General features: G+C 38.7%; 1 protein-coding gene across 7 annotated transcripts in view; it reads left to right on the top strand.

Annotated features, from left to right (window-relative positions):
• The window catches only part of Ankib1 (ankyrin repeat and IBR domain containing 1), a 115373-nt gene that overhangs the window by 39550 nt on the left and 50046 nt on the right, over positions 1-25777 (top strand). For all 7 annotated transcript variants that reach the window (XM_028862776.2, XM_028862770.2, XM_028862761.2 and 4 more), the window contains 2 exons: positions 2700-2882; positions 11640-11757. In XM_028862776.2, coding sequence (XP_028718609.1) covers positions 2700-2882; positions 11640-11757 — 301 coding nt within the window. The remainder of the gene's footprint in view (positions 1-2699; positions 2883-11639; positions 11758-25777) is intronic.

Genomic DNA, 25777 nt, shown 5'->3' with positions numbered 1-25777 from the left:
GTTCCTCATGACTTGCTCAGCCTGCTTTCTTGTAGAACCCAGAACCATCAGCCCGGGGATGGAAACACCCATAACAGGCTGGGCCCTCCCTCATCAATCACTAATTAAGAAAATGCCCTACAGCTGAATCTTATGGAGGCATTTTCTCATTTTCTCTTTTGAGGTTCCCTTCTTTCAGATAGCTTGTGTCAAGTTGACATAAAACTAGCCAGGACAATTTGGTTTAGCTTTTGGATTTTGAAGGTCTCGGGTAGCTCAGGCTGAGCTTGAACTTGATCTTCCTGTTTCCACCTCCTTAATCCTGGGAGTACAGTTGTATACCACCTTAGCTGACTTTCTATTACATCTTTTTTTTTTTTTTTTTTTTTTTTTTTGGTTTTTCAAGACAGGGTTTCTCTGTGTAGCTTTGCGCCTTTCCTGGAACTCGCTTGGTAGTCCAGGCTGACCTTGAACTCACAGAGATCTGCCTGGCTCTGCCTCCCAAGTGCTGGGATTAAAGGCGTGCGCCACCACCGCCCGGCTACATCTTTTATTAAAATTATACGAGCTACCTTATTTAACAGATAGACCATTGTAAACTTAGTCTTTAAAGTAGTTAAATGATGTGGCCAGTCAATACCCCTGAATCAAAAGGGAGGTATGGAATTTGTCTTGAATATTGGATTACTCCTTTTCTTCTGAAATTGTGAGCCAAAAAATGCAGAATTAGAAGAATAAATTTGTTGAGATCATTTTATGTGCCAACAAGTGTTTAAGAGACATTTAAAAACCGTATGAATAAAACCCAGTTCTCTTGTTTCGTCTTGCTAATGAGAATACGTAGGAAGATACTTGCCGTGCTTTGGTTAGAAAACTACCTTTTCTAAACCAAACTCCCCATCATGTCAAAGCAAAACAACTCAGTTTGTATAGAAACAAAAAATCTTATCTCCACCCAACATGACTTTGCCTGGTACTTTTCCTGAACTTATTTCCCAAAGGCCAGTGGGCTGAAGTACTTTTTTAATGCATTACCTTCCAGTGTTTGACAGTACTTTTAGCTATTTTTCCATGCTAACGGTGGCATACCAGCAGATTTTCATCATGTTGCAAACATGGCTGTCTCCCTTTATCACTGATTATGAGGTTCTTACTTACACCAGCTGTGACAGTGATTCCCTCAGCCACTCTAACCAAACTCACCTGGGGACCTCGTGCACAGAGAACTATCTGTTTGTCTCTGTTCCAACAAGGTCAGCATGCCTCTCAACAGTGGCTTACCTGTCCCTCACATACACACCTTTTGAACCCTCATTGAGTAAAGGCCATACTTCAGCATTTCCTTTTAGAAGATTCCCCTTACCTGAGAGAACAATAAAAATTTCAGTCCCGAAGAACTTTTCATTGGTTGGTAATGAAGAGTATAAACTTATTTAGATGAAGTACCAACTTGGATTGCCCTTTTACCAAATAAAAGCCTCTAAAACATACACCAGACAGTAGATGAGAATCTGGGCAGAACTTGAGAATAGATACAGTGTGTACTTGACGTCTTCATTTTATGTGAGCAGTGTGGCTGACTTAGCTCAGGATATAGAAATGATTAAAAGTTAGTCAAACTGTGTGAATCCAGTCACACCGCTCTCCTGGGGAACTTGGGTCACATTCTGTAAATGCTAAGATAACAATGCCCGTGTCACACAAGCTCATTAATAGTAAGGCAAGAATGTATTCTTAAAGTACTTAGCATAGAGAGTCTGACTAGAAGACACTATGTGACTTACTGTATTGCTCTGAGGGTCGTAATCCTATAAAAGAAAGTTTATGACAAGCTGTGGGGCTGTCCTGTGTTCTTCCTGATGTCTCGAGACACAGTGGACAGTCTTGAACTTTTAGCCCTTAGAAAAAATGTAACTCGTAAAGCCAGCAAAAATGTCAGTGTGGACAAGTCATGAAAGTTCTCGACAAATTATATATGGGGATATCTTACTTCTTATTTTGAGAAATATTGAAAACAGCTTTGTTTTTTTACTTGGAAATGTGAGGTTAATTCATTGTTTCACAGAATAATGCTGGGACAAGTGAAAACTTTTGTCTGTCATGTCAGGACATCCAGGTATTAGTGGTTAAATTAATGGCAACTGTGTCCCTCTTAAGAAAGATGTATAGGCCAAATATGGTGGCACACATACACACAATCCCATCATTCTGGAAGCAGCATAGGAAGACCGAGTCCAATGCCAGCCTGGGTTATATTTAAGGCTCTTGTCAAGGAAAGAGAGAAAGAAAAATCATAAGAAATTTTTAAAGTTTAAGCATTGAATAACTATAATCTTTTTTTATATTTAAGTAAAGTTTTATTTAGGTATGGGAAATTGACAAAATACTTAAGAATTTGTTTTTAAAGTTGAAGATTTACTTTTTTTAGCCAAAGAAACTCATTTATTAGTAAAACAAGAATTCTGAACCTTAAAAATCAAGTCATCGCTACCTGATGCCTTTTTATTATTTAAAATACATTTATATTTTAATTTAAATTTTTAAATTACATTTTAATTTGATTTTACATTAAAATACATTTAGATACATATATCTACTGTACATTTTTTGTTATGATAGTCATACATTTAATTTCTTTAATGTGTAGCATAAAATAACTTAACCCAATCTGTAGTTTTGAGGTTTTTTGGTTTTTTATTTTTTTTAAAAAACTCTTTTAGCTTTTAGTAAAACATGGAGGCGACTTGTTTGCTGAAAATGAAAATAAAGACACTCCTTGTGACTGTGCCGAAAAGCAGCACCACAAAGACCTGGCCCTCAGTCTGGAGTCTCAGATGGTTTTCTCTCGTGACCCAGAGGCTGAGGAAATAGAAGCTGAGTATGCTGCATTAGACAAACGAGAGGTAAGCTGACTTTTTTTTTTTTTTTTTACTTAAATTTCTTTCTTTAGCTCAGTTTGGTGGTCATCTTTGCAGTATGCTAAATAGCCTCAGCAGTACTTAATCCATAGCCGTAAGCATAAAAATACATCTAGAAAACCTGAATGTTGAGTCTTTCCTTTAACATGTGTATGTGTTTACTAACATGTGAATAAATGTGTTGGTGTTTAAGTCCTGTTACCACTTACCTGGATAACCTCATGGCTCCATTCTCTATTAGTCTTTCCCTCTCTCACAGGTTGCCTTTGGCAACACAAAAGCTTTGCTGAGTCCCACCTGAACACAAAAGGAAACTGGAACAACTGAAACCCTGTCACTCTCTGCCATCCCTGTCCCTCTTTTGCTACAGTGCCATGTCTCTGAGAGTCTGTACTTACCAACTTCCTCTTCCTGTCCTGCATCAGGCCAGTCTCTCCGTGTAGAGTGGAGCTATACTTGACGTGGAATCCCATTGCTCAGTCTTCCATTTCTCCTCATCTTTCCCGAATGCCTCACAGTACTTCACACACTTGCCTCCTGCCTCCCTTCAGACCCGTGCTTGCTTCCCTTGTCTCCGTAGCATCACTTTGATCTACCAGTGGCTCAAGTGTGAATGTGGCAGACAGTCTTGATCCTTCATAGCTCCTTTATCATTGCACATGACCTGCAGACAGTCAAGAATCTGGTCCTTTGACCTTCGCAAACATTGCCTGACTCTGTTCATCCCAGTTTGTACTCCTCTGCTCTAAACCACAGCGTGGTCGCTTTTCATCCCAGCTGTTGTCGTACCCCTTAATGAAGACCTGCCCTCCATTATGACGACTGTAGAGTCCACTTTCTACATAGACGACAAAGAGACTTTTTATTTAATGATATCATAGTTTTAAAACCATTTAGTGACTGTACTAGTCCCTTTTGGTGTCTTACCATATAAAAATACTTCAATCACATTTAATTTGTACTTTTATACATTTACTTAGCTCATAGTATCAGAGGCTGAAAATCCAAACAATTTCTGGCAAGGGCCCATGATAAATAGTAAAGAATGCACAAAAGCAAGGATCACAGTATAAACAGGAAACCAGAGGGAGACTTGAGCTCCCATCCCTTCCCTTAACTGCCTTAAGAACCTGCTACTTGAGCCTAACCATTAAGATCCCACATTATAACTGTGTGCATTCATGGCATACAATGTGATGCTTTGACACAGACACATTGTGGAATGATTGAATCAAATCAGTTAACATGGCTAGTTTTGGTGCTGGCAAGTGAACCCAGGGCCTCATGCATGCTCAACATGTAATCTACCACTGTGCTACAGTCCCAACCTTCTGTCACGCTTATGTTATTAAATCTGAAGTTACTCAATACATACTCCATAAAGTTGAGAACAGTTATTCTACTGTCCTGTAGATTTCTTTTTTTTCTTTTTTCTTTTGGTTTTTCGAGACAGGGTTTCTCTGTGCAGCTTTGCGCCTTTCCTGGAACTCGCTTTGGAGACCAGGCTGGCCTTGAACTCACAGAGATCCGCCTGCCTCTGCCTCCCGAGTGCTGGGATTAAAGGCGTGCGCTACCACCGCCCGGCGGGTTTTTCTTTTTTTTCTTTTCTTTTTCTTTTTTCTTTTGTCCTGTAGGTTTCAAAACCTATTCTTCCCATCTATCTGAAACTTCTTCCCCTCATTATTTCACATAAGTCTTACCACATGCTGTAATTTATTTTGTTTTCTCTTTTATTGTGTTTCTCTATTAGATTAAGGCTAGAAGTATAATCTGCTTTTTTTCAACACAGAATTACAGTGCCTAACACTGCTTGCATGAAGTAGGAAACCATAGATAATTCTTAAATAAATTAAACCACAGTAAATATTTTCCTCTCCAAATGAATCTGATTCCTCAGTGTTTAGTGTTAACTTGGTTTTAACAGGAATCATATAACTATTGGCTTCTGTGCATATCATGTAATCATTATTTTATTTTTCTCATGAATCCTCAAAGATTTATGAACTTTTTGTTCATTTGGATAGTCTGTCTTTTAGTTAGTTTAGATAAGGGTTTGTCTGTCCTGTTGATTTTCTCAAAGAACCAGCTTTTTGTTTCATTGATCCTTTGTATTGTTCTCTTTGTTTCAATTTTATTGATTTCAGCCCTCAGTTTGATTATTTCTTGCCCTCTATTCCACTTGGATGGGCATACTTCTTTTTGTTGTAGAGCTTTCAGGTGTGCTCTTCAGTTGCCAGTGTGAGATTGCTCTAATTTCTTTATGCAGGCACTTAGTGCTATGAACTTTCCTCTTAGCTTTGTCCATAAGTTTGGTATGTTGTGCATTCCTTTTCATTAAATTCTAGGAAGTCTTTAATTTCTTTATTTCTGTCTTGACCTAGTAGTCATTAAGTAGAGAGTTGTTCAATTTCCATGTGTTTGTAAGCTTTCTGTTTTTTCTGTTGTTGTTGAAATCCAGTTTTAATCCACATTGGTCTGATAGCATGCAGGGGTTATTTCACTTTTCTTCTGTTGAGACTTGCTTTGTAACTGAGTATGTGGTTAATTTTGGAGAAGGTTCCATGAGGTGCTGAGAAAATGGTATATTCTTTTGTGTTTGGGTGAAATGTTCTGTAGATATCTGTTAGGTGCATTTGATTTATAACATCAGTTAGCTCCATTATTTCTATGTTTAGTTTTTGTCTGGATGACCTGTCCATTTGTGAGAGTGGGATATTGACGTCTCCTACTATCAATGTCTGAGGGTTGATGTGTGACTTAAGCTTTAGTAATGTTTCTTTTACAAATGTGGGTGCCCTTGCATTTGGGGTATAGATGTTATGAATTGAAACATCTTACTGGATTTTTCCTTTGATGAATATGAAGTGTCCTTTCCCATCTCTTTTGATTAATTTTGGTTGGAAGTCTATTTTATATATATATATACATACATACATACATATATATATATATATATATATATATATATATATATATATAAATGGCTATACCAGCTTGCTTTCTTGGTCCATTTGCTTGAAAAATCTTTTTCAATCCTTTACTCTGAGGTAATGTCTATCTTTGATGTTGATGTGTGTTTCTTGTATGCAGCAGAAGGATGGATCCTGTTTTCATCCTGTTAGTCTGTGTTTTTTAATTGAGGAATTGAGTCCATTGATATTGAGAGATATCAATGATTGTTAGTCCTGTTATGTTGTTGTTGTTGTTGTCAGTGATGGTGGTGGTAGAGGCGGTGGCAGTGGCAGTGATGGTGGTGGTGGGAGTGTGTGTGCAAATTCTCTTTAATTTTGCTAGTGTAAAATTATTTATTTCCTCTACTTTCATGGATATTGTTAACCTCCTTGGGTGAGAGTTTTCCTTCTAGTACCTTCTGTGTGGCTGGATTTGTAGATAGATATTGTTTAAATTTGACTTTATTGTGGAATATCTTGTTTTCTCCCTCTGTGGTGAATGAAAGTTTTGCTGGGTATAGTAGTCTGGACTGTGGTGATATATTATGTAAACCAATAAAGCTTTCCTGAGGATCAGAGAAGCAGAACAGCCAGCCACTAGTACTTACCTCTATGAAATCCTCAGCCTCAAGAGAGTGAATTCCTGTTTCCTCATGCCTTATATACCTTTCTGTGTACTGCTATATTACTTCCTGGGATTAAAAGAATGTATCACCACTGCCTGGTTCTGTTTCTCTCATGTAGCCCAGTGTGGCCTTGAACTCACAAAGATCCAGATGGATCTCTGCCTTCCGAGTGATAGAATTAAAGGTGTGTGCCACCACTGCCTGACCTCTATGTCTAATTTAGTGGCTGGCTCTGTCCTCTGATCCCCAGGTAAGCTTTGTTGGGGTACACAATATATCACCACACTGGGCTGGCATCTGCGGTTTCCTAGTGTCTACGAGACATCTGTCCAGGCCCTTCTTTCTTTTAGAGTCTCCACTGAGAAGTCAGGTGTAATTCTAATAGGTCTGCCTTCATACTTGCTTTTTTTTTCCTTGCAGTTTTCAATAGTCTTTCTTTGTTCTGTATATTTAGTGTTTTGATTATTACGTGGCGAGAGGTCTTCCTTTTCTGGTCCAATCTTTTTGGTGGTCTTAAACTTCTTGTACCTTTATAGGCATCTCCTTCTTTAGATTAGGGAAATTTTCTTCTATAATTTTGTTGAAAATATTTTCTGGGCCTTTGAGCTGGGTTTCTTCTTCTAGTCCTATTATTCTTAGGTTTGGTCTTTTCATAGTGTCTCAGATTTCCTAGGAATAGAGTCGGGGGCCAGGGGGAGGGGGCACCTAGGGAATGGAGGAGGCCTACCGGAATTCTGCTGGCCAGTGCGCCCTCTGGTCCAGCAGGGACTCACCACCCAAGTTGATTGTTAGGCCATGGAGACAAGGAGCAGAGGGGTATTGGGAGGGGGGCACCAAGGAAGTGGCGGAGGTCCTCTGGCAGCAGCCTGCCTGGTCTGCTGCAGTGGGGTGGGACACAATGGAGAGGGTGGTGGAGACGCCTGAGGACTGTGCCTGGGGAGGCTAGAGAGCAGGTCTTCTGTCAGGTGTGGCCTGCGGTTCACAGGGCCTATCTGCCAGAGGGAACAGAAAGAGTGGGGACGGTCAGTGGGAGACTGGCCTGCCTGCTCTTCTGGAAGGCATGGCCTGGGTTCGCAATTCTGAATTATAATAAATAAATACACTTGAAAGTGTAAAAACAAACAAAAAGTCACTTTCCTGACTCGATTCACCAAATGGTAACAGTTTTTTATGCTCTCAGATATAAGCAAGCATATATACTCAATTTTGATGTGAGTAAAATCATTTTAAATTCAATTTAATAAAATCTTTTCCCCTACTTTGAGACAGGGTCTCTCTGTGTAGCCCCAGCTGTCCTGGAACTCACTGTGTAGACCAGACTACCTTCCACAGGTTTTCCTGCCTCTACCCTCTAAGTGTTGGTATTAACAGTGTCTACCACCACACATGCTTCTCAAGTTTTTTAAATTTAACAATTTATTTTGAACATTTTTCCAAAGTTGGGACATATAGTTTATATATTTTGACTGGTTTCTTACTGAAGAACATAACTGATTTAGATAATTTTAAATGTTGTATTTGAGCTAAGGTTTCTCTTCATTTTATGGCATAGATAGTGTGTGACATGTCCTGTAAATTATGGCACATCTTAATTTAGTCCAAGTTGCCTTAGTGCTATTCTAATTCCAATAATAAATGAATCAAATGAGTTGGGAGTCATCATCATTTTTGTTTGTTTTTTAATCTACTTCTTAGTCTCATGATCCAACAAAACCATCTGCTTTGGTGGGCAGTGTTCTAGGAGAGTGAGTATTAGTGAAGAATAAAGGTAGGCTGCCTGCCCTCCTGGTGTTTAGTCCAACAGAGAAACCTAAGAATTGAAAAGTTAAATGAGCATATAATTTCCATGGAAGCCATGATTTTTTTTTTAATTCAAAAACACTGGTGATGATTAGGCCTCTGTAAAATATGCATTATAAAATGTACATGTGCCTGCTTCTGAATAACTGAAGAGAAAATGGCAGTACACTGGAGAAGGCCACAGGTCCTTCTTGTGGCAGATGATCTGGCCAGCAGAACAAACACACTTGCTTTGTAAGCAAAGCTTCCTATCTGGTGGAAGTGTAGGCTACCCAGGTATCGACACTCAGCAAGAACCACTACTCAGGAGAAGAAGCTGGATGAAGGATTTCCTGTGCAACTTTTTTTCCCCTTTCTTTCCCAAGCTAACCTCAGAGATCAGCTAAAAAAAATTAATATTAAAGGGAATAGAAGCCATCTCTTTTCTCCTCTGTCTTCCATGTCTTGAGTTTGTGTGTGTGAGTGTGTGTGTGTATATACAGGTTCTCTTCTGCTGCTGTGTTGGATTGGGAGTCAAACCCAGGGATTCCAGCCTGTGCACAAGTGCCTCAGCGGGCTGAGCAATCTTTTCTACAATAAGCGTATTCACTTGTAGCTGGGGTGGTTGACTAGTTTCAATTCTGGAATAAGGAATAGAAAAAATAGTCTTTTCCTGATTCCTTTATATCATGGTCTTTCTGAAATCATTTTTGAAAGTAACTTTTTTTTTAACTGTTATCAAAATAGTGTTTGTGTATTAGGCTGTTGCTTATTCCTTTTGTGGTTCTTTCATAGCAGTAATATACACAAGATTACAGAAGAAGTACTTTTATTCACAGTTTCTTTTTAATTTAGTTTCCTTTTTTTGTATCGGTTTTGACTTTATTTGAAGGTTATTACTGGCTTATAATCTGAAAATAGTAACAGTTTATCTTTGCAACAAGAAAGAGAAAGGCACCTTCGTTTTTATCTTTGACTTGGAAGGGAGAGCTACTGTGCACTTGAGACTGAACAATGTATTGAAATGTTTCACATGACCTAATTACAGCTCTGCTTTAGAGTTTCACAGAGATGTGCTCTGTGCTCATGAAGGCAGTATGCCTTTGTCCTTTAAGAACTCTTCCATTGTTACCCACTTGAGCTGAAAACTGCAAGGAGTTAAAAGCTTATGTATATAGACCACTTTATATTATCCCTTAACTATCTGAAATGTAAGCTCTCTCTATGTTGTCAGAATTGCCAGAAAGGGTAATTTTTATTAATTATTTATTTGTACTGTTGGGTTATAGATAACATTAATCTATAGAGTTGTGATTAAATTCACTGTTTCCTTTCTACTTAGTTGATTCAACATAAAGAAGGTAAAATGATTACTAATCTGAAGAAGAACTTTTAGGAAATACTTGTGAGAAATACACAGTTGCCACCATTGGGATTACCTAACTCCTATTGCTGAGGCAGGGTGGGATCTCTAGGAATTCATGGCTAAACTTGGAACACACTTTGAAGAAGCTGCATGATAGATTGTATGTGACTTCTGGAACACATTCTACAAATTTAACTATGAAGGGATATATTGTGTTTTTCAGGGGAAAGTGTGGTTTATAATTAGCTTAACAACAAATTTTGGACATTTCTAATGATACCTAGGATTAGTTGCAGTGTTTGTTCATTTAATGATGTCCCCATTTGGAACCCTGGATTAAATTTCCATTTCTTTGTAATTAATTTCATGTGATAAAAAAATTTGTTGAACCTAAGTTTGCTCCTCAGTTTTTAAATGGAAGAGCTCCGCACACTACCACTGCACACAGGTACCGTTGTATCTCCTTAATATCCTAGAGATTTTTATTTTTAAAGTTTATCATTTTATTGCTTTCAAATAATCCTCAGCATTTTATAGGATTACCTTAACATTTTGCCCCTTCTATATTTTTATGTTGTTACAATGATACTACATATTTTCTTTTCTTTTTTTTTTTTTGGTTGTTTTGTTTGTTTATTTTTCGAGACAGAGTTTCTGTAGACCAGGCTGACCTTGAACTCACTGATATCTGGCTGCCTCTGCCATCCAAGTACTGGGATTAAAAGCATGCACCACTACTACCTGACTCACATATTTTATTTTCAACGGTTTTTATTCTTAACTATTCTGAGTTTTGCAAACTCCGGAAAACCATTTTAAATGAATAATGAGTGTTGAAACATGTAGGTAACATATAATTCTATTAATATATATTTGAGCTATTTGCATTTATTTTCTTTTTCAAATAACACTACAGATGACTGGTTTTGTTCACGTTGGAATAGATGAATGTGCCAAAGAAAAGCTTAAGACATCAAGTTGTTGAGTTACATGTAGTTTTATATGTAAAATGAAGATTTTATTTTCACATAGTGAATCCAAAGACCAACTTTCTAAAAACCTTACCAACATAAAATGTTATCTTGTTTTCCTAACTTTGAATTTGTAGATAAAAAGTTTGCACCTTTTTGAATGTTTATGTTTTATAACTTTTCATCTATGAATTTTCAAACTTTTCTGTAGGTTTAAAAATAGTATGCTTTTTATTAAATCTTGGTAGACTTTTATGTGGTTGAGTTCTACCACTCTTTTCAAAACTAACATATTTGTTACCTTTTATGTGACTGTGCTAGAAGACATCTGGAGATCAGGAAGTGAATTCTATCACCTCAGAAATTACCTTTGTGAACAGTCCTACTCATGTATTCTATAGGAACTGATGACATGGTTGTCATGACAGTTTTTGAAAAATCAGGAGATTAGAAGCAGCATCAGATTATAAATACTTGTAAATCAGCTACAGTAGGTGAAATCCATCATATTCCCAGAGCTCTCTGACAACTGATAGATGCTGCCAGAGAACATCCTCAGTGGTTTTTTTTGTTTGTTTGTTTGTTTGTTTTTTTGGCTTTTTTGGGGGTTTTTTCCCTTCCTAAACATTTGGGAAATCCTGCTTCTTTTTAAATGTGATCTTTTTAAGTAAGCATGCATATATTCACACACAGCTGACTCACATCAGTAGACTAGAGAAAAAGTATATGAGAATTGTAATAATGATTATTACTTAGTGGTTATGTTTTTATTTCCATAGCTTTTTATATATTATCCAGAGATGTAGTACTGTAGAGTACAGTGGTCTCCCATCATAATCCCTTGATTTTGAAAATTATACAGTACGTGCGCCCCTGCATCCACTCTCTGGTTTAAAGTGGACCTGTGCAAGGATACCCTGAAACCCAAGGTAGTGGAGACAAGAAAGTCCTTTGATATCTGAGCCCAAACTGGAATGTTAAGTGGTGGTCATATGCACTTCTTTTAGAATATAATAGCCAATTTATCATTGTTTCTCTTCTTTCCAAAGCCATATGAAGGACTGAGGCCTCAGGATCTTCGTAGATTAAAGGATATGCTTATTGTGGAGACTGCAGACATGCTCCAGGCCCCTCTGTTTACTGCTGAAGCTTTACTTCGAGCTCATGGTAATGAGAACTGTCTTATGCCTTTGATAACTCGGTGCCTTTTGAAACTTCAGAGTTAAAAACGGCTAGTTCTGTGTCTAAATATGAATTTTTTTTAAGGAGCCAGATAATTTAAGCAGCTCCCAGATAATTTTTGTGCACATGTTGCTCTGACAGTCATCATCCTGTAACACTTCTCTTTTGTTGCGTGAAGTGGCTGTAAATCAAAGAGGAGAGTAGCAATTGCTTTCTTTCTTTTTTTTTTTTTTTTTGATTGAGCTACTGAGTTTTGTTGAAGTCATTCAAGTATTAAATTGTAAGGCTCAATTAAATTGTGTTATTATCAATTATATTTATTCAAAAGCTGTTTCTTACCATGAAATATACAAATTGAGATTAAGACTTGAGAATATACTATCTCTTATAAGATTTTTTTGTTTTGTTTTTTAAAGATTTATTTATTTATTATGCATACAGTGTTCTGTTTGCATGTATCCCTGCAGGCCAGAAGAGGGAACCAGATCTCATTACAGATGGTTGGGAGCCACCATGTGGGTGCTGGGAACTGAACTCAGGATCTCTGGAAGAACAGCCAGTGTTCTTAACCTCTGAGCCATCTCTCCAGCCCTTGTTTGTTTTTTCATTTATTCACTTTGGGGGTATTTTTTTCTTCCCTAAAGATATAGCCAACTAAGGAAACTTCTCCAACTTTGTCCCTTGTTCCCTGTCTTTCTTAGCACAGTCACTTGGAACGTTGTTGCATGCCGGGTTACACTCTCCTTCATACTGGATATTTGCTGTTTTGTCTGGCTTTACAGGACAGCATTTTCTGACTTTAAAATAATTTTAAAAAAGAAAGGTATAAGGAGTCTTTGTCTGTCCTGCCAGCCAGCTCCCAGATAACGACACAGAGACTTACTAATTATGAAAATTGTCTCAACCAGCTCTTATAAGTGAACCCATGTTTATTACTCTCTTCTTCCACATTGCATCATCTCTCTTTTATATTGCACCTCCTGTTTCCTCTCCATGTCTGGCTGGCGACTCTGCCTTTCTTCTTCCCAGAGTTCTCTCTGCCCAGAAGTCTCATCTATACCTCCTGCTCACTGTTGGCCATTAAGCTTTCTATTACACCAATCATAGCAATACATCTTCACACAGTGTACAAATATCCACAGCAGAAAGATAAGTGCTGAATTTTAACAAAAATATATTTAAAAACAGAATAGTAAAAATCTGTTCTATTCCAGTTATTTTGAAGCTCTAGTTGTCTATTTTTAACAAGAAGTCTTTATCCTGAACACCAAAATAGGATGTTACTTCCCAAAATGTTTGTATCATCTTTTGGTCATAATGATCCCAGCACCTGGGAGGCAGAGGGAGGTGGATCTCTCTGAGTTCAAGGCCAGCCTGTTCTGCAAAGCCAGGAGTTCTGAGACAGTCGGAGCTGTTGTACAAAAGAACTCTGTCTCAAACAACAAAACAAAAGAACTGAGAACTGGGTATTTCCTCATGGATACAGGCCCCTGCTGCCAGCATGTTGGCTAACCCTAACCCAGAATCATACTGTTAGCACTGGTGTTCGCCTGCTTCTATCATGGCCTCTTCTCCTTCTGAACCACACACAGTATTCTGGGTATGTAGCAGTGACTCCTACGTTTCCTATAAGAAGAATGGCCTCGGAAAGTAAACGTAGATTCAGAGCTGACTTCAGAGAGTCAGGGTCTGAAGATGCGGGGTCGAGCTTAAGAATAAAGACATTTAAACAAGCTACTCGGTGGATGTGAAACCAATAGTGTTTAAGATGACCTGAGTCCTAGCAGCTGCACACCTAAAGTCCGACTGTGCCAGGGTTCTAAACTGTGTTTGTCATTTTCCACATAACCTAACAGTGTCCTCAGTTAACTCCTCACTGATTGGGGGGCAACAGGGGACCCTCACCTAGTTACCTGGCAATAACTTTAGTGTCATCCTTCACTCCCCATCAGTTCCCATCACTTCTATTCCTAGGTGCCTCAGCCTCTACTCTTCTTCTTTGTTCTCCCATTCCCACTGATGACTTCAATTCAGACTACTATTCTCTGTCATTGTTGTACCCTGATTTTCAGTTTTGTTCTTCTGGTTTCACCCAGTACATTTGAAAATCCCAGTCTGAGCCTGCCATTGCATGGATGAACACTCTTCCGTGCTCCCCAGATTTAAACCTATCCAGTTTTCTAAAGTAGACCTATGACATAAGTTTCATCATCTGGGGTGTTAGTCTCTCCAGTTCTTTGACCATGTATCTCAATTTGTCCTTAAAAATCATCTCTTCTAGGAATTTTTCCTACCTTGTATCTTTTGGGACTCTTCCTGTTTCCATTATATTCTATACTCAGCACATACACATACATACACATCTTACTACAGTGGTTCTCAGCCTTGCAAGCCTTTAGTGCATACAGTTTAGACACTCGAATGTGAGTATATCTGCACGTGGGTGGGCCTGCCTGGAGATGGATAGGGGAGCTGTGTTTCAGTTCCTGAAAACATCAGAAATGCTTGTTTTCCCAATGGTGTTAGGTGACCCCCTTTATTAGCCTGGAAACTCCTTAATGGGTTTGTGTTTACATAATAACAAATGTATATTAATCTCAGAAAATAGTTGTGAAATGAATAAACATACTTGAAATGTATTTTTATATGTTTTTAAAATCTATGTTTTTGCTTTTAAAAGGTTTCTCCATTGTCATCTTTTAAGCTCCAGGTTAAATCCTGGGTCAAAAAATTTAAATTTAGAAATTCATAATAGCCTTTTGAGATGTAGCTCATTTTATAGAGTGCTTGCTGAGTGAGGCAATGTGATCGCAGAATAGTCTTCTTGTAACTAACAGTAATGCCTAACAATCATAATATGAGAACTTGTGCAGAATCTTGGGAATGAGAGGAACATTTATAATCCAGTGACTTAGGAGGCAGAGGCACCAGAATGATGAGTTCAAGACTAGCCTAGGTTACATGGGGGAGACCCTTTCTCAAAATAATTAAACAAGCACCAAACTAGAACAGAAATGCAAAGTGCCTTAAATTGTGTTACTGTGTTTCTTTATAGAGTTAGGCTCATATCACCAGTAAATATATTCTGTCCTTTGTTTGACCTCTTTGACTCAGAGTATGTAGTTCAGTGTAGTGTAGAAAGCAAGGTGTGGTATCTCTTCCCTGTTATCTCAGCCCTTAGGAGCAGAAGATAGGAGGATCACTATGAGCTACATAGTAAGGCCAGCCTGGTCTACAGAGTTATACTTGTCTCAAAAACCTAAAAATAAAAACAATAAAAAACAATTTAAAGAAATAAAATGCAGACCTGGCAGAAAAATGGAAGCTATTCATCAGTGGGGTCACCATGTAGCATTTCATTTATCCCAGTCTGAGGTTTTGCTGTCCATGGTTTTGGTTACCTGGAAAGTTCAAGAAACAAACTAAGTTTTCAATTGCACACCATTCAGAATCGCATGGGATTTCACCCCTCAGGCTCAGGATCTGAATCATTCTTTTATCCAGTCTGTTGGACCTGTATGCTGTACTTGCCCTTGATCAGTTAGTAGCCATCTCCTTATTAGGTCAGCCTTTACAGTAGGACAAAACTAGTGCTCAAGTAACTTTGCTTTACTTGATAGTAGCATATTGATGTTGGGAGTTTGTTAGAGTGCATTGCTATAACTATCCAGTTCATTGTTAGTAATTTATAAACTGAACTTTATCACCTGTATATATAGAGAGAGATAAAAAAAAAAAAGTCCTTGGTATACATGCACTTACATACATACATATGATATGTACTGTCCACGGACTTCTAATGGAAGTCTTAGGACATGTCCTCTGTGAGTAAGGAAGAACTACTTTAGCACTTAGGATCAGCTAGCTGTTGAAACATCTCTTAATCTGATTACATAGTTCAAAGCATTTATGTCTTGATGTGAAAAGCTCTACACAGTCATTCAGTGACACCAAAACTTGACATCTTCAAGTAGTTTATCTTGATCCTAGCCAACCAGTCAGAAAGGGAAGAATAGTTGTGAAGTTCCTGAGCCCATCATACATTATTCCTGCACGGATTCCATTGGCCAGACTGTAGCCAGGCAGCCATGCCTAAGTGTAAGTAACAGTTCTGTACTGTAACACCTTTGCACATAGTCCTCTTGGCCACAGATACTATGTTCTCCCAAGTAAACTCTAGTTGAATTTTCCTGTTCAGCATTTGTCCATTCTATGATAATAACTTCTTGTTGTTTATTTCTTTTGGGAGTTGTTGTTGTTGTCCAACAGTATGGACAGGCTGGCTTCCAGATCACAGCCATGTTTCAACCGTGCAAGTCCAGGCACATCCCCCTGTGCCTAGCCTGACAACTTGCTGAAGCATTTGTTTTGTATTTCTTCTATTAAAGCATTAGGTGCAGGATCCGAGTTTTCTAATGGGCTTCTCTCTTGTATTGTTTAGGTAGTATTGCTGACATTTACAGAGATCAGTTGTATTCGAGTGGAACAGTGGACGGAGCTACCCTCCATTATGATATGTAAAGCTCTGCTTCGGAACTGTAAACCCAACTGTCTAGAAGATCATATTCTTGCTGACACTCTGCTTTTCATAGGAATATAGGTTATGCTATCTGATGTCAGATTTTGACCTTAAGTAATAAAACTGGCCTCAAGCAGAAGTACTAAATGTTTTATGATGTTTACTAAATAGTATTTAAGTCTTAGAGACATGGTCTTAGACTTACGTGTTAAAAAGCATTTGGATTGGTTTTATGTATATGAATGTTTTGCCTGCATGTGTATATGTGCACTACATGCTGGCCTGGTGCTATGGGATCAGAGAAAGATGTTGGACCTCCTACAACTGGAGTTACTGGCCGTTGTGAGCCACCATATAGGTGCTGGGAATCAAACCAGTGTCCTCTGTGAGGGCAGCAAGTACTTCAAACTCCTGAACTTAGGAGATTTAATAGGACCTGTTGAAAAAATAAAATTTCTAAAATAGTATATTGCAAACTTGCTTGTCCTTATGACTTAGAGTTTTTATTGCTGTGAAGAAACACCATGACCATGGCAACTGTTATTAAAAAGAAAAAACATTTAATTGTGATGGCTTGCTTACAGTTCAGAGGTTCAGTTCATCATGGCAGGTAGCATGGCAGTATGCAGGCAGAGGTGGTGCTGAATCTGAGAGTGCTATATCTTGCAGGCAACAGGAAGTCAGCTGACACACTGGGCGATATCCTGCGTATATGAAACCTCAAAGCCCGCTCCCACAGTGACATACTTCCTTCAGAAGGTGTGGCCCAGGTTAAAGGTGTGCCCTCCAGCCTCAAGGTCTGGATTAAAGGTGTGAGTCATCCAGCCTCCTCCAACAAGACCACACTTCCTCCAACAAGGCCTTACCTTCTAATAGTGCCACTCCCCATGAGCGTATGGGGGCCAATTACATTCAAACTACCACATCTTAGATTAAATACATATCAACAGATTGCTCTTAACTGCTTTGGCAGTTCATCATCTTTTCTGTTCAGTACAGGCCATCTTCACCCAAGGCTTTCCTCAGTGTAGATTTCTTCCTCCACAACACATCTTTGTTCCAAATGCAATATCTTCTGCATAACACCTTTTTGAAAGTCCTTCCAGAACATATGAAAACAGCTTAAGTTCTCTGTGTTAAATTTGCAGTCCTCCTCTTCCAGTGTACCTTGTTCAGTGGTATTCCCTAGTTCTACAGATGGAAGCAGCAGATAACCAACTGGACAGTCAAGGCACAAACATGGGGCACAAGCTGACATTTCTTCTCCCTCAGGCTCTGGACTTGTCATTACCAAATTGTCAGTTCTTTTCTGCTCACACCACCTTGCCTGGGCTGCCCTTGCCTCCCTTTGCAGCATGCAGTAGCCTTTTTCTAGTTGGTTTCTTTTCTTCACTCACAGCCTATCCAATTTTTGTTCTTCCTACTCTACTCAGAATAATCTTTTCAAATTTAGTCATAACAGTTTCCCCTTCATGTCCCCAAGCCCAGCTATCCTTTGATTTCCTATAATAGTTAAACTGAAGACAGAAAGAGTTTTGCAGTGTCCTGTTGGCCAAGCCCTTGCCAGCTCTTTAAGTCTCACCTCACAGTGCTTCTCTTTGGTCTCTGCTCCTCCTGTGTTGACCTTCTCACTCTCACAGCAGTGCCACTGTCCTGCTGCCGCAGACTTCTGTGCATTCTGTGTTCCCTCTACCTACACTGCCTTCCTCTCCTGTTCAGCTAGCCAGCTCCCACTCATGCCGGAGCTGTGCTTACCTTGCTGTCTCTTCCTCCCTGACAAGGAGTGTCTTCAGGTGCTTTCAGCAGTGGTGAATTTGTTGTATGTATGCTTATTGATCTCCTTCCTGTAAGTTCAGGAAGACAAGAATTGTGAGTGGTTTTTCCTATCATTGTATATCTTCACTGCCTGACTGAAGAGATAATCAGTAAATGTTTGCTAAATGACTAATAAGATAGAACCAAAGCAGATAATTGTACTGAAAAATATTTGTAGTGGGTAAGACTCAACTTGACATATTTAATCTATGAATGTGTTATAATACTGTTTTCTTTACTTTAAAAAATGACATAATGGAGCCAGGCAATGGTGGCACATGCCTTTAATCCCAGCACTTGGGAGACAGAGGCTGTTGGATCTCTGTGACCTCAAAGCCAGCCTGGTCTACAAAGTGAGTTCCAGGACAACCAGGACAACACAGTGAAACTCTGTCTCCAAAAACCAAAGAAGAAAAAAGACATAATGGAACTATTTTAAAAAGTCATAATGCACAAGAAAATTATTTTATATTCTCACAGTTTGATAATACTTAATATATTTTAAATGAGAATCAATTTTTATTATACTTCCCTCATAATACATCCTAAACATTTTTAAGTTGTTATGGTTACCACTTTCAATGACTGCATCCAAGGAAATGGTTTGGTTGTACTTTAAATTTGGAATGTGGTATGTACCTTTATATTAATTAATTTATGCTTACTTTAGTCTGAATAGAACATTTTAAGAGTTGGTAGTACTTGGGGCTGGAGAGATGGCTCAGAGGTTAAGAGCATTGACTGCTCTTCCAGAGGTCCTGAGTTCAATTCCCAGCAACCATATGGTGGCTCACAACCATCTATAATGAGATCTGGTGCCCTCTTCTGGCCTGCAGTCATACATGTTGTATATATAATAAATAAATAAATCTTTTTTAAAAAAAAAAAAAGAGAGAGAGTTGGTAGTTCTTAATGGCACCATTGCTGATTTCTGTCAATTTTATGGACCTTCCTCTAAGTGCTCAACACACACTTAGAGTTGAAAGGATTGAGTTGATGTGTTTATTTTTCTAGAGTTTGCTCAAGTTCATAGAGTTAAATAAGTAACACATCTGGAATTTGAACTTCAGACGGCCTATTTCCAAAGGTGGTCTTTACACTGTGTACCATTGCTAACATTTTGGAGGGCAGCAATGAAAAACTTTTGAGGAACTGAATGGGGAATGTATTCCAGATGTGGTGCCCAGATAGATTATAATTATAGACAGTTACCTAACAAAAAAGTAGCTTTTGGTAATATTATTTTTAAATAGTAAGCTCAATTCATAGAAGGAAAAGTAAATAGAAATGAACTTGTAAAAAAGTTGTTAATTTCACAATAAAAAATGAATTTGATGGCTTGTTCTTTTTTTTTTTTGTAGTAATGTTTTATGTGATTCTAAAATTATTGTTACTTATTTAGAAAAAGTCCAGCACAGGGAAGTCACCGTTGTTTTCAACAATAATAAGATTAATATGCAAATATCATTAATGTTTTAATTAATATGTAATTATAAAACTCATATCACTGCCTACTAGTAAGCCTACATAATCTTCCAATTAGATAACTATGACTCCACTGTTAATTGTGTATCCCTTTTTGCCTTTATAAGTAATGTTTTGGAACATTATACAAACAGGAACTTGGTGCTTTTCCAGTTGGGCAAATGTCCATGCTCACTATTTTCTGCCTGCTCTTTGTTACTCTCTGTAGCAAGTTTTCTTGTCAGACTATCTTTGGGTTGCCAGCCCCAAATAAGGACGTGGAGACGTCTTATTACTTATGGAAGCTTGGCCTTTAGCTTAGGCTTGTCCCCAAGTAGCTCTTATAATTTAGTTAACCCATATTTTTTAATCCACGTTCAGCTATGTTGCTTTTTACCTTTACTCAGTACTCAGTCTCTCCCCCAGAAATCTTGCCTATCTTCTTCTGCCTAGCTATTGGCCATTGTGCTCTTTATTAAACCAATCAGAAGGTGCCTTAGGCAGAGACACATCTTTGCAGTGTACACAGATACTCTGCAGCAGCTCTCTACTCTCTTCAGAAAGTTATAATTTATGTCTTGTTCAAAATTTATGGCTGCTGTTTATAGGACTGATATGGTAGAAGTTACTTCCTTTTTACCAGACAATGAACTCAGCTTATTGTATTCAAAATATGTCTTGTGGGTATCTTGTGATTTACAAGGAGGATAGACAGATCATTTGTATCATGGTAATTACACACACACACACACACACACACACACACACACACACACAATGCAGCCCAGGAAGAACCAGCTTCCAGGCTACAGACAGGGCTCAAAGGGAAAGTCCACAACATAGCGAAGCTAAGACATTTTCTGTCCGCAGAGGTTAGGAAAGAAAACACACTCAACACCTATTCTGATGATTTCTCTCTTTAGTCTCTTAGGTTGAATCTCATCATACTCTTCTCTCTTGTGTTGTACTCTGTTGCTGCTCCCCTGCATTGCTCCATCCTATCGTGTCTCCCCCCCCCCCATTGGTTTTTCAAGACAGGGTTTCTCTTTGTAGTTTTGGTGGCTGTCCTGACTCTCACTCTGTAGACCAGGCTGGCCCCAAACTCATAGAGATCTGCCTGTCTCTGCCTCCCAAGTGCTGGGATTAAAGGCATGCACCACCACCACCACCCAGCCCCTATCATGTCTTTTTTATAGTTTATATATCCCAACAAACTCTTTCAGGCAATATAAGAGTTCTAATTATCCCAGAACACCTGCAGCCCTCATTTGGAGCTACAGAGTCAAATTATTTTCTGTAGTCTTGACTAGTCAGAATTTATTTTCACAAATTGAGGTACGGAATGGGTGCAAGGACTTAATCATTTGCCAGCTAGCAATAATTGGACTGTCTTTGTATTTACAACTTAGCCAGATAGTACAGCTGTGTGTCCTTGTGGATTAAAACTTGGAAACGTTTATCTAAAAAACCATTAGCAAAGCACCTGGTCTAATCTAAAGTTACTTTGAAGCTTTATATCAGCTAATAGTGAACGGCTCTCTTGGCAGCTGGGGAAATTCAACTATTTTCCTATGTCAGTCTCAGCTGTGATCTAAAGCAGGTCCTAAGAGTCTCATAGTCCTCATGTAACAATAGGCCCTGACTGCGTCAAAATATACAGGTCTTCCTGACAATGCACAGATATAAATGCCCAGAAGACCGAGATGTTTTCAAGAGATAAACACACTACAATACAGGCAGTGGGAGACTCCCCCCATACCTATACATTATATCAGATAACAGGTACAGCAGAAGCAAAAGGTATTCTGGAGCCTGTATTCTTGTAAGCCTTGCTTGAACGAGATACACCCATCAGAGTTTTTCTTCTGGTGAGCTGACACCAGAACCTTAGTTCCACCTGCTGTGTCCCTGACATGGCTACTGGCTGCCAGCACATGCACCCTTGCATGTGGTTTAATTATATTGTGTAACATCCTGTTGTGATGCTCATTGTTAGTGATGTTTATCATTTTCTTGGCTTCAGTAAAAGAAAAAAAATCAGACACTAGTTTGTCCTTTACTGTGTTGCAAACAGTGGTCTTGTAGAAAACCAAATGGGAAAATTACATAGGTCTTAATTTAGACAAGAAGTTGATTTTTTGGAGAAAACCAAATGGGAAAATTATGTAAGTCTTAATTTAGACAAGAAATTGATTTCTTTTTTCAAGTATCACTGTAGTTGGGCTTCTTCATCGGGACCATTGGCTCCCCAGTAATGACACGGAGACTTGTTATTAATTATGAAAGCTCAGCTAATAGCTTAGGCTTGTTTCTAACTAGCTCTTATACCTTTAATTAACCTATTTCTGTTAATTTACTGTCTGCCTTGTGGCTTTATTACCTCATCTCTGTAGTGCCCATCCTGCTTGCTCGCTCTGCATCTCCCTGGTGTCTGTCTGCCCTTCTTCCCAGCGTCCTCTCTGCCCTGAAAATCCTGCCTAGTTATTGGTCATTCAGCGAGTGACACATCTTCACAGTGTACAAAAGGATTCTTCTACAACATAGTACACGTATGAGTAGATGGAAACTTTAATCCTGGAAATGCCTCTGCTATTTTAAATTCACTAATTATTGGTTTGATCCAGATTTGCTTTCCAGCTTAAAAGAAGTATCTTTCTCTTGCTACCAAAAACCTTCTTTTGATAAACATTATTTTATTTATTTTATGGATCATGCTGTTGCCAACTATACCTAGTAAAGCCTGTGTCTAACCTAAAGTTATAAAGATTTAGCCGGGCGGTGGTGGCACACGCCTTTAATCCCAGCACTCGGGAGGCAGAGGCAGGCCTGTGAGTTCGAGGCCAGCCTGGTCTCCAAAGCGAGTTCCAGGAAAGGCGCAAAGCTACACAGAGAAACCCTGTCTCGAAAAAAAAAAAAAAAAAAGATTTTATCTAGAATTTTGAAACGTTTGATTAATTGACTGATTTGCTGGTTGGTTCGTTTGTGGTAAGATTTTGCTGTACCCTAGGCTGGTCTTAAACTTGCCACAGTCCTCCTGACACAGGCTCCCCAGTATAGGGTCACAATTGTAAACCACCATGCCTGACTTAGCCTGTGTTTTCTTTGTGCTTTATAGCTTCTTTTTTGATACTATAGCTAGTATAGTATATACTATAGTATAGTATCCTTGGGTCCCGTGTATGCTAGGCAAGATATTTACCACTAAGCTACATCCCCAGGTCCAGTTTTATGGTAAAATTTTAGTTCATTTTTACAAGATATAGATTAACATTATAATTTTTGCATGGAGATTTATCCTTTACTGAAAACTCTACTCTCCTGTTTCATTGCCTTTTCAACTAAAACCTCAGTTGACCACATGTGTGCAGATTTCTTATTTTGCTTTTTAGTTAGCATTCACTGTTTAGTTGATCCTCCCATACTCTCCTTTCCATTCTTCTGCCACCTGTCACCCTTGCGGTCCCCATAGTCCCTGTTCCTCCTTAAAGTCACTGTGTTCCAGTACCCTCCATGCTTCCTTAAAACCTTTTTCCATCTCGTTCCCTTTTTAGTTTGTGACATACCCATATTTACACCCATATATAAAAATTAAAGGCTAGGGCCCATGTATGGGAGAATATGCAGTATTTGTCTAAGTCTGGGTTGCTTCAATATAATAATTTCTAGACATCCAGTTTTCTTGAAAATTTGGTTATTTCATTTTTCATTAGAGATAAATAAAATCTGAATGTGTACATGTGCCATATTTTCATTATCTCTTCATTTGTTGAAGTCCATGTAGACTGGTTCCATTTCCTTGCTTTTGTGACTAGAGTAACAGTAAACAATGATGTTCAGGTATCTCTGTGGTATAGTATAGAATACTTTGAGGATGTGCCCATAAGAGGTGGTAAAGCTATGTTGTATGTGGTGGTTTTATTTCCAGTTTTTGAGAAACCTACATACTGGTTTGCATAGTGGCTCTACCAGTTAACGCCACAGCCAGCAGTGCAGAAGGGTCTCTCGCCTTCCACAGCCTTGTCCTAGCATTCATCGTTTTTATTCTTTAGTGATTCTGGATAGAGTAAGATGGAATCTCAGTGGCTAAAGATGTTGAACACTTAAAAAATGTATATTGACCTTTGTGTTTGTTTTGAGAGCTGTGTGTTTGGCTCATTAGTCCATTTATTGACTGACAGTTGGGGAGGAGGGTGGTGGTTAATTTTAGCAGTATATCTGCTTAAGATTTTCTCCTGTTCTCAAGCTAGCTGTCTTTTCACTCTGCTGAGAAGGCCAGGAAAATACCATGACAGGCTCCCAATAATTCACTTAAGAACTAGGCCTCAGTTCCTGCCTCTTGAAACTGGACAGACAGTTTCTGAGGAAGCCACGAACAAAAGTCAATCAATCTTCAACGCCCCGGACAGCAGGTACAAGGGAGATAGCATGTACCAAGCCTGGCCACTGGGCCTGCCTCCACAGCCAGTAGCTCAGTGTAATAACCAAATAAGGACAGAGCCTGGGACTTGTCCAGGTCTGTGCAAAATTGGGAAAACTGTAGCTGTCACCAGCCCCTGCTAGCCCTAGCCAATTAGAACAGACTAATATGATTGCCACTCATGTAAGCCAATCATATCTGAGATGGCCTAACTGTCCCTGAAACTCCCCTTAGCTGTGCTTAAAAGGAACCTGCGAGCTTCTCTCAGAGTCGCCATCTTGCCTTTGTGTTGGATGAGCAGCCCCAGCATGCTGTACCTTTACTCTCAAGACAATAAACTCTTGTTGATTGCATACATGGATGGTGGTCTTTTGTGGGACTTCTCCAGGACCCTAACACTAACAATCTCCTTTTAAGCTTTCTTTAAAAGTCAAGAATCATTTTTCAATGTGTTTCACTTTTTTCAGTCTTAAGAAGAAATGCCAATACTGTTTTTCTCTTGAACATACTGATGTTATAAGTTTCCTTTTATAATACTCAACTGTAGCTGAACTACACTCAACCACTTTCCTATTCCAAGAGTAAGATCTAGTTGGCCTTAGGGTATCTGTCATCCTGTGCTTGTTTTCCTAATACTTTATGGAGCGTTTGGCATTATAATATGGTGCATAGTTTTGCCAGTGTCAGTTTAGCTTGACTTGCAGTGTTCTCTTTGTCAGTAGACTGAATGTTCCTGTTCAGAATATTTGTGCATTTAACTTGAATGTGTCCCGAGCATTATCAGCTGTGATTATATAATGTAATGAACCACTACTGATAAACATGTTTGAAAATGTCTTTTTCTGAGATCTAAATCAGATTTTTTAAGCATTAAAAAGGGCAGGTAACTTTTTAAATTTTCCATGAGTGAAACAACAGAGAAAGGGGAGATCGTAATTGTATGTAGGGTTCTATGTACACTAGGTAAATAACAGAAACATTGTAGACAGTGTTTTCTGATATGGTTGGCATAAAAAATGAGAAGTAAAATAGAATAGAAAAGCTATGGCCCTACATAAAAAGCTTTAATCAATTTTACTTGGTTTTTAGTAGAACTTTTAGAAGTTATGTTAGTGTGTGTATGGTGGGGGGGGGTTCTTTATCTGTTCATCTGTTGATTATTACGTAGGTTGGTTGATGTGTGTATGTATGGCAGGAGGAGGGTCTTTGTCTGTTCATCTGTTGTTTAATACCTAGGTTGATTGGGAGTGGTTCTTTATTCATCTGTTGATTATTACCTAGGTTGATGTGGGGTGGGGTTCTTTATCTGTTCTTGATTATTACCTAGGTTAATGTGGGGGGGTTCTTTATCTGTTCATCTGTTGATTATTACCTAGGTTGATGTGGGGCGGTTCTTTGTTCATCTGCATATTATTACCTAGGTTGATTGGGGGGGGCTTCTTTGACTGTTTATCTGTTGATTATCACCGAGATTGGTGTAAGGGGGTTTCTTTGTCTATTCATCTGTTGTTTAGTACCTAGGTTGAGTCCATTAGCCATTACAGTTAGTGTTAAGATAAACATGACCATCCAGGTATCACGTTTGTGGGCTGACTTTGGTTCTTGTGAATAAGTGGTGTGACTAGGTTATATCATTCTGTTTTACATTTGAATGGGGGCACTTTTAGTACACTTGACAGTGTGTGGTGGGGAAAAGAACACACTCTTGGAATCCCAAAGAGGTTTCAAGTCTCTGAGCTTGGGTAAGTTAAGTAACTTCCCTGCATCTTGGTTTCTTCACCTGAATAATA

Source organism: Peromyscus leucopus, chromosome 3, assembly GCF_004664715.2.
Source record: "Peromyscus leucopus breed LL Stock chromosome 3, UCI_PerLeu_2.1, whole genome shotgun sequence".
Lineage (NCBI taxonomy): Eukaryota > Metazoa > Chordata > Mammalia > Rodentia > Cricetidae > Peromyscus > Peromyscus leucopus.
The sequence above is the reverse complement of the archived record's forward strand: the minus strand, read 5'-3'. Positions and strand labels throughout refer to the sequence as shown.